The sequence below is a fragment of the Thamnophis elegans genome, chromosome 4, assembly GCF_009769535.1.
Source record: "Thamnophis elegans isolate rThaEle1 chromosome 4, rThaEle1.pri, whole genome shotgun sequence".
NCBI lineage: Eukaryota > Metazoa > Chordata > Lepidosauria > Squamata > Colubridae > Thamnophis > Thamnophis elegans.
This window is the reverse complement of record NC_045544.1, coordinates 19,389,949-19,400,273: the sequence shown is the minus strand read 5'-3', so window position 1 is coordinate 19,400,273 and position 10,325 is coordinate 19,389,949. Positions and strand designations below refer to the sequence as shown.

General features: G+C 40.6%; 1 protein-coding gene across 1 annotated transcript; it reads left to right on the top strand.

The window, feature by feature from the left end:
* Window positions 1–3,669: 3,669 nt before the first annotated feature.
* Window positions 3,670–9,135, top strand: CGA (glycoprotein hormones, alpha polypeptide). The gene is made up of 3 exons (XM_032214812.1): window positions 3,670–3,769; window positions 5,998–6,188; window positions 9,052–9,135. The coding sequence occupies exons 1-3, from the start codon at window positions 3,670–3,672 to the stop codon at window positions 9,133–9,135; spliced, it is 375 nt and encodes a 124-aa protein (XP_032070703.1).
* The last annotated feature ends 1,190 nt before the right edge of the window (window positions 9,136–10,325 follow it).

The following is a 10,325-nucleotide window of genomic DNA, read 5'->3' as shown; positions in this document are numbered from 1 at the left end:
TTTATTTGTAAACGAGAAGCCAAGTCATCACATTTATACATTCTGAAATGACCAGATGAGGTGGGGTTCAAAAGCTATGTCATTTCTTTTTTTATATGAATTGGGACTGAGCGGATTTTTGTTATTCTGGGGTAACTCATGGGTAAGGTCTGGATTGGATGGTTTTCTATTCATTCTCCTCTTAAAGAGTGAATAAAAAAAGGATTAGTAACAATTGGTCCATTATATTTCTGCGATTCTAGATGGTCAGAACTGAAGACAATCACAAAGGGTCTAAATGCTAGTAATGTGGACGAACTCTAGATTAGGTGGAATCAGTTTGTGATCAGGAAAAATCTGCAGTTTAAATATTTTTATTAGTTTATGAAAATATAAAATATAAAAATACAAATAAAAATGAAGATAATGGGAAAATCAGGGAGGAAAGGGAGAAGAGAGAAAAGTGTAGGGGAAACTAAACTTCATTTCTTTAAACTAAATTTAAAGAAAGAAAAAAAGAATGAAATCTTCATCTTTAGTTCATTCAAATTTTGCCATAGGATTTATCTTCCATTCTTTATCTTCTCATAGGCATTTCTTCGAGGATTCAACAAGCCTTTTTGTAGATTCAGTACGAAAACATTTGGTTTGTCATTTGTATTTCTTTTTAATTTTTAGAACTTCAGCCAGTTTCTTTTGTATCTACATAATAATACAACCTTCATGTCTGTTTGATTCTTTGTAAGCTTTAATTGACTGAAGGTACATCGTAGGGCAACAATTTTTTAACCAAGGTAGCTCAGTGGGCTAACTTAAAAAATCTGAAATCTGAAACCTATGACTCCCATGAGATTGAAATTTGGCCAAATTTGCAGCTGCTTTAAGCTGCCACGGTCAGCTACGTTCATGTGATTGTCATTTCCAACTTCCCAGCCAGCTTCCCACAGGAAAGTTAAATTGGGAAGCCAACAAGAAGCTGGAAATTTCAGCCTAGCAGGCAGGTAAGTAGCTGCTGTTGGGTGAGGGAGAGAGTGACAGGTTGCGCAAGGGTGCAGGGGAGGTGCTGCCCAGATCACTGAGATGCATTTATTTCACCCCTTTGTTTTAAGTACAACCAAGGCTCCAGAAGCATTGTGCAGCAGGGTTCCACCACAAAACCGCGGTAGAATAAAGCGCGCTCGACGAAAGCGCGTACATGACGTCATCACAGTGCGACGAAAACATCGCGCTGTGAGCGGTAAATTTAAAATTAAAGCGAAAACCTTACCCTAACCCCCCCAAACCTAACCCTAAACCTAAACCTAAACCTTAACCTAACCCTAAACCTAACCCTTAACCTAACGCTAAACCTAACGCTAACCCTTAACCTAACGCTAACCCTTAACCTAACCCTAAACCTAACCCTAACCCTTAACCTAACCCTAACCCTAAACCTAACCCTTACCTTTATGTGAATCGGCTTGCTTTAATTTAATTTTAATTTAATTTATTTTAAATTTTTTTCATCGCGCTGCTGATGACGTCACGTACGCGCTTTAATCGGGCGCGCTTTAGTGGACCGCGGTTTTGACGGGTCACGGTGCAGCAGACCAGTAGGAATAACTACCTTCTCTGATGACCCAGGGTGTGGCACGAAATCAACATAACCAGAGAACAGATCTAACTCTCCTTTATTGCTCCAACTGTGCTTCCAAACATTACCACATTCACTACAAGTTCTGGACCAAAGCTCTCAGATGTACCTTCAGAAGTCTCTGGCTGCAAGTAGTTCAGTAAGCCAGGCTAATCAAACAGCAACCAGGGCCAGCAGTCCAATAAGGCAGGTTAGCTAAACAATAACCAGAGCAAGAAGTTCAGCGAAGTAGGCAAACTGGCAAGCCACACAAGACAGAGAACAGCAATCTCCAGGCTTTGGCAAGTGTACAAGAGGTTCCACAGATTCAACACTTGTTCCTGACAAATGCCCCTCTCACCGGCACCTCCTTACATCTCAGTCCCCACCTTGTGAAAGGGGGCAGGGCATTCTTCTCCCTCATAGTTGGCTCAATCTGCGTTGATCTCGCCTTCTCTCTTCCCTCCTTGCTCTCGGATCAGTAGGAGGTAGTCCTTGCTCTTCTCTGAGCTTTCCCTGTCTGCAGGCCTTACTAATTCAGAAAAGCCTTGCTCTGCCCTTCCCCAGTTTCCTCCAAGGCCAACGGAGCCAGCCTCTGTCCAAAAATGGCAGATTATAGTAGAACCTCTGGTCAAAACCATAATTCATTACCTAACTTTGGTCGCAAACCGATTTGGTCATGACCCAAACCTAATTTTGGAAATTTGGCGCTTACAACAAAAAAGGCACGGAAGGGGAAAATGTGAATTTTTTGGTCGGAACCTGATTTGGTCGTGGTCAGAAGCGTTCCTGACCAGAGGTTCTACTGTACTTGATTGCTCCAACTCTGTCCATCTCTGATCAGATCTACCCTGCTTTTCTAATCTCAGAACCCAAACTAACCCAATTGCTACTCATTTCTCTGTCCACTTACAGAAAAAGATTATTTTAGTTGATTGTGCGCCCTTGTTATGGTGACATTTAAAGAGAGTTTGATTTGTTCAATTCAGGCTAACCAATGTGGCATCTTGAATGAGATGATTTCTAGCAGTAGAATCCTAGGTTTAGACATAAGGCCAGAGGTGGTATTCAGCCAATTCTGAACGGTTCTAATCAACTGGCGGCAGAAAATTTGAGTAGTTCAGTGAACCGGCAAATACCACCTCTGGCTGGCTCTGCCCCCATGTATTCGCTGCCTCCCGAGTCCCAGCTGATCAGCTAGGTCTTCTTCTGTTGTCCTGCACAGGAGAATGCAGCTGGAAAGCAGGTTAGTGGGGTGGGGAGGGAATGGGAATTTTACAGTATCCTTGCCCTGGAGGGGGTGGAATTGGGGATTTTGCAGTATCCTTCCCCTGCCATGCCCACCAGGTCCTGGCCCGCCCACAGAACCAATAGTAAAAAAAAATTGAATCTCACCACTGCATAAGGCTCTTCAATTCAGTTTCCTTGGTATGTGTAGAGTACAACCTCTGTATAAATGTCTCTTGAAGGAGTACAGTACTGTATATATAGAGCCGAGGTGGCGCAGTGGTTAAATGCAGCACTGCAGGCTACTTCAGCTGACTGCAGTTCTGCAGTTCGGCTGTTCAAATCTCACCGGCTCAGGGTTGACTCAACCTTCCATCCTTCCGAGGTGGGTAAAATGAGGACCCGGATTGTTGTTGGGGGCAATATGCTGACTCTGTAAACCGCTTAGAGAGGGCTGAAAGCCCTATGAAGCGGTATGTAAGTCTAACTGCTATTGCTATTGTATTTTTTAAAAAATGCTGACAGTTGTACCCAATTCAGAATTCAAAATTCAGAAACCAGATCAAAATTTGTGATTCTAAACTAAGCTTTAGGCAGTCAGATCTGGACCACAAACAGACACGTCATGGAGCAAAGAAAATGTTTCATATTATGTCCTTTTGCAACCATTTGGAGATAATTCTAGATTTTTGCAGCTGAGATCTGGGTTTAAATCCCTATGAATCAACCTATGTCTTAATAAATTGGATTTGTATCTACAGTATATGTAAATCAATTTAATCAACAGAAATTAATGAAAGATTATATGGAGGCAGAAAGTCCACTGTTTTTCTCTTTTTTATAGGAACATCATGGATTATTATGGAAAGTATGCTGTTGTCATTTGTGCCCTGTTAGCTATATCTCTGAATATTTTTCATTCATTGCCGGAGGAAGAGTTTACGGTACAGGGTGAGATGCTTTTAAAATATGAAATAAATAGAAAACATATGAAGATCATTGTTAGTGCTCATTTTTGTTTAATAATGTAATTATTAGATTCTTTTATGTTTTCTAAACTGTTTGATTGTTCGATTATATCGATGGAAGAGTGTATGTATGTATTTATTTAATTTTTTTATATTATTCAATGCATTTGACCACCCATCTCACCATAGTGACTCTGGGCAGCTAATAACAATTAAAAATATAGCATAACAAGAAAAAAAAATACATAACCAGCAAGTGAGATTAAAAAAAGAAAAGAACCCACAACTATCAACATAACCACTTCACAAGTTCTAACTGACATGCTGACTCCCATGTCTGGTTAGGTCTAAACTTCAGAAGGCTTCATCGAAGTAGAGTCACAATAAATAAATTCAATATAAAAAAAAACACTGGATAAATAAACATGTGGAATATATAGCTAATTAAATAAAAACACTTCCATCTATAGACCATAATTACAGACAATTTTGTTGAAGTCAGCATACTTTTGCCAACAAAGAGGTTGCAACAATTGTGTTCTTTGATTTATACACTAAAAAAGGCAGTGGTTCATCAGAATGCTTTTTAAAGCTTCCATGTTATAGATTTAGTGATTGCGTATAAAGCATAGAGCTTTTCAATGGTGAGCCTTTTTGTAGTTCACCCAAGAAGACTCCCTTGTTACACTATTTAATGAGAAGTTAATGCCGAGCAAACTCATTAAAGTATGACAGATATGAAAAACATTGAGATCATTAATTTTTTTTAAAAAAAATCAAAATCATGCAGAGATTGTTAGACTTTATATCATGTTATTACACAGTTATTACACAGTACTATAAAGGTGTTCAATTGAAACACAATAACACTGCGAAAAAGCTGAACAAATTTTCTGCATCTCTTTTCTCCATGGATGCTGTAGGTCAGAAACTTACAATTAAACTTACATTTATTTCCAGGAAATAAATGTATAGAACAGGCTTCTTCAAGGACACAAGATAAGATCTATATTCTAGACCCTGCCAACAATCTAAAAACGAACAGATCACCATTTCAGGATATTTAAAGCATTGAATGTAATCTATCTAATGACGAATGCATTTATAAAATGCATTTATATAACCTATCCATCAGATTAACTTCTTATCCTAGTCTCTACTATGGCCTATATTTTGTAACTTGTTCTTAAATGAACAGGAATTGAAATTAGCAGCAAGTAGGTTAATTTTCCAGTGTTGCAGGATTGATAAAAAGTTAAAGTTCGAAAACAGAAAATACAAATTCTTAGATTAATAAGAGTGCTCAGAAAATCTATAATGGAACTCATGCACTTTGATAAATGGAAAAGATTAATCTACATAAGCACATATGTGCGTGGACATGCTCTAGAGCAAATTAAATACTGATTTATAATCCTGGTGGTTAGTGAGCATACTGGCTTGATTAAATTACACACACACACACACACACACACACACACACACACACACACACACACACACACACACACACACACACACACACACACACACACACACACACACATATATATATATATATATATATATATATATATATATATATATATATATACCATTTTACTAAAGAAGGAAAGTTGGTTCCAGTGAAGCAATTTTTCCAACAGTAATCTAGCTTGGGAGGAAAGAAATGAATGAAAACTTATACTCACCAGTTTTATGCCTGATGTGACACATTCTCATTCAAACCTTTCTACTTATTTTATTATAGCAATAACAATAGCCCTTAGACTTACATACAGCTTCATAGTGCTTTTCAGCCCTCCCTAAGCGGTGTACAGAGTGAGCATACAGCCCCCAACAATCTGGGTCCTCATTTTACCCACCTCAAAAGGATGGAAGGCTGAGTCAACCTTGAGCCTGGTGAGATTCGAACTGCCAAATTGCAGGCAGGCAGGCAGCAGAAGTAGCTTGCAGTACTGCATTCTAACCACTGCACCACCAAGGCATTATGTATCAATGTGTAGGTTTTCCTAGGGACACTGAGCTTAGAATGATTTCTCGGTTTGGAAATGGACTGCCCACGTATAAAAAGCTGAGCGTCTCTGTCCTTCCACTCAGTTTGAACTTATTGGGATGAAGTTTAACATTCCGTGTTAGAATGTGGAGATCCACATGGAATCTAGAGCAGGGTTTCATCTTTCTTCTGCATTCTTTTTGTGTGTTTGTTAGATTGTACTGAATGTAAACTAACCCTGAAGGCTCACTTGACCACATTGTTCAGCGGCAGACCTGTGTACCAGTGTGCAGGATGCTGTTTCTCAAGAGCTTATCCAACTCCCATGAGGTCAAAAAAGTCCATGCCCGTGCCAAAGAACATCACTTCAGAAGCAAAATGCTGTGTGGCGAGAGCCTTCAGAGAGGTAAAGGGGCTATAGCTAGATGATGTATGGTGGGTTAAAGTTTTATTTACTCTTCCTCTTCAGCCTAGTCTCCATATGGAGCATGCAACCAGGCATGACCCAACAAAAGCGCGAACGTCAAAAGTGCGCCGACAACAGCGCGCCGACAGAAGCGCGATTTAAGTTAAGGTAAGGTTTAGGGTTAGGTTTAGGGTTAGGTTTAGGGTTAGGTTTAGGGTTAGGTTACAGCGCGCTTCTGTCGGCGTGCTGTTGTCGGCGCGCTTCAGCGCTCATTCGTCGGCGCCGTTTTGTCGGCGCCGTTTTGTCACCGCGGTTTAGTCAGGCGCGCTTTTGTCGTTCATGCATTTGTGGTGGAACCGCAACCAGGAACTGCAATGAAGAGGCAGAAAAGTGTGACAGGAAGGGACCGTAAGCAGGGGACAAATGAACATGTTTTGTTTTCAATCTGTGTTTGGATATCAGCTCTGGGTTTGTGTTTTCATGTAGGGAGAAACAAGAATTCTGCCAAAATACCAGCTATAAATATTTTATTGGAATGAATTCTAAACATTATGTTTAATGTCTGTTATTAGAGATATGACTTGGGAACATTTATCCAGAATCTCCCTGAATATAATGAACAGGAGGAGTATTGATTGATTGATTTGTAACATTTGGCGACCACCCGGAGGAGGGCCTTCTCTGTGGCTGCTCCGGCCCTTTGGAACGAGCTCCCCGTGGAGATTCAGACCCTCACCACCCTCCAGGCCTTCCGCAAAGCCCTTAAAACTTGGCTGTTCCGACAGGCCTGGGGCTAATGAGTTTTTTGTCCCCCCCCCCTCGAATGGTATGGTTGTTGAGTGTTTTAAATTGTGGTATTGTTTTGTTTGTGTTCTTTTTTCTTATTTGTACCCCCCCCCCCTGACTTGGTTGTGAGCCGCCCTGAGTCCCCTCCGGGGAATAGGGCGGCATAGAAATATAATCAACTCAGCTCAACTCAACTCATTTATATGGCTGCCTCAGTCAAGTAAAATGATTCTGGGCAATGTGCAAAAAGTCAACTACAAATACAAACCCCAAATAAAGCAATTAGAAGCCATCTAAAACCTTAATGTGCTGTTACCCTGAAAGACGCCCACCCCCGGAAGATGTGTAACCATTGGGAACAAAGTCTAAAATGGCCTAAATGAGGAGAGGGTTAAATGAAAAGCTGGGCCCTGATGCTTTCTGAAAGGGCAGACCTCTCACTTCCAATCCCTACTCCTGGTTTCCTATGAAGGAGCAGCATGTATACCCTCCTCTTTCCTTCCAGCCAAAATCTGACCAGGTTATCCAAAACTGTAACAAAATGGCATCCAGAAATTAACTGCTCAAGATGAGCATCGTATTCCTATATATTGATTCAAGTTCTGTGTCAACTCGGTGCCTCTCCCTTGCCTCCCAAGATAACTTCATGTTATTTCATACCAGACTGGTGACTTCTATCCTGAGAATAATGTTATAATCAATGTGTTTACATACATGGGCTGATGCAGTGATGGGATCCTAACCGGTTTACTACCGGTTAGCTGAGAGAGTGTTTTGCGCATGCACTACTCATTTCGCTCATACACACGCCCGTTGCACATTGCTGAGCATGTCCAGTTGACTGAAAACTGTTCTGTGCATGCACAGAAATATGCCGGCGACAGCAGAAGAGACTGGGGAACTGGTTCAGGAGCATTGCAGGCTTGGGTCGCTGCCGGTTCCAGCGACCCAGGCCGCCATACCACTACCGATTCAGCCAAACCGGTCCAAACCGGTAGGAACCCACCACTGGGCTGATAGGCTTTAACTGGCTGGAGCATTTTGGCTGAGGAGGTAAAGAGCTGTTGTTAAAGAGATGGAAGCCAAATGTTAATTAGATGTTATGATAATTCTTCTTCCTGACTTTAGGATTCTGTCTACTGCAAATTGTTGTCACCTGATGCAATCCCATGCACTCCCCTCTTTCGGCTTTCGGGAAAGGTCTTCTGCTTTTAATTGTAATGCATTATGTAACTGCATAAACTAATTATTATATAGAGGGTATTTCTTAGCAATAGCAATAGCAGTTAGACTTATATACCGCTTCATAGGGCTTTCAGCCCTCTCTAAGCGGTTTACAGAGTCGGCATATTGCCCCCACAATCTGGGTCCTCATTTTACCCACCTCGGAAGGATGGAAGGCTGAGTCAACCCTGAGCCGGTGAGATTTGAACTGCCGAGCTGCAAAACTAGCAGTCAGCTGAGGTGGCTGCAGTATTGCACCCTAACCACTGTGCCACCTCGACTCTTCTTCTTTTTATGACTCTTTAATCCCTTTATTCGGAGTGGAGTCGGGGCGACTGAGTGGAGCTGAGTGTTTGCTGGCTGGATGCCCCTCCTGACACCTATGCAGAGTTCACAGCAAATATTTTCTCTTTGAGCCCTGATAGAGAAACGTCTGCCACTACCTAGGATTCAACTCTGAATCTTCTGAGTGTGAAGCGAGTGTCTTCACCTCTAAGCCACCATGCCGCTCAATGATTTTATAGAAGAATAGATCATGTACAGTATAATAATTATAATAGTAGCATAGGTAGGGAACTAAAGGAACTTTTGTGCTACTACAGTTTTCAGCAATCCTGTTAAGATGGTGAGTATTAAAAAGATGTGCTGGGTATTGTAATTCAACAGCACTTAGGCCTGTAGGCCACCTACCCCCAGCATAGACAATTATTCCGAGGGTCACCAGTTTACATAAAGGCTGATAAAAGAAGGTTTTTCTTTAAGTGAGAAAATAGTACTTTACATTGCAATGTAAAGTACTATGTAAAATATGTTACAATGTATTTAAATCTGATTTTAAAGTTTGCTTCCCCAGGTTTTCATTCCAAATTATGGAAATAGGAAGATTGAGAATCACACTGACTGTCATTGTAGCACCTGTTACTATCATAAATCTTAATTCCTCGACAACTGGACCACGGATTCCTCTGAAGCTGGACAACAGAGAGCTCAGAATGAAGTTTTATCATATCATATACTTTTGTTTTCCGTAGTCTTGTCGTGAAATTATGTATATTCTTTGGTTTTCTGATAGGAATGATCCTTCTGATCAGCATATTATGAATATCCTGCTGTTTGTTCTCTGTGTGCTTTGCGACACATTTGGATAAACAGAAAAACATGCCTTTCTTTTGGGGAATCAAATATAGAGTTATGCATGATAACCAAAGCCTTGTTTATTTTGTACTGTATGTCAGGTATGCATTGATATATGATTATTATTTTCCAAGAGAAAAGACACCAATAGAGTCAGTGGATATAATTTGTCACCCCAAAATTAATTTCAAATGAAGGTAACTTCTATGTTTCCTGCATTGATCCCTGCCCCATCCCATAAGACTTTAATAACCCAGTTTTAGTGGTGCTGGACATAGAAAATGCACTCTGATGCAAGGAAACCTGAATTTAATTAAAAGGAAACTTGCATCAATTCTTTTCAAGCTTGTTTTAGAATTAATTTCTCTTAGCATTGGACTGAATATCCTTTAAAAATTTTTTATTGTCGTTGTATTGATCTGGCATGCAAGGAGTCTACATAGCAGTATACTGAATCAACACACACACACACACACACACACACACACACACACACACACACTGCTATCAAAACAAATCCCCATGCCACAATAAAGCAATTATATTCTATAGAAGATCTGAATGAATTAGAGAACCAGATTTCACCACCATCACCACCAGCAGCAATATCCCTATCATATCATCGGGCTGCAAAACACAACCTCAATCTCCATTGCATAACCTACGGAGGAAATGGTGTTGTGAGCCATTGTAGCAGTAGAAGAATGGTTTCACAATTGCCTCCCTGCAACAAAATGCAGCTGAATGAGAAGAGAGCAGAAATATATTAAAAGGGGGGGGGGGAAACAGCCACCAAAACAACTCAGCTTGAGAAATATTTCTGTGTGTTACAACATTAAGTAAGGCAGTATCTCTGACAAGATATCAACATCTCAGGCTATGATAATATCTGGAGAGTATTATCACGCGAATGAAAGTGAATATACATGTCCCATGATAATGTTGTGGGATCCAGTCTAGGTCTAGAGGCTAGAGAGAAGTTCCCTGAAAATG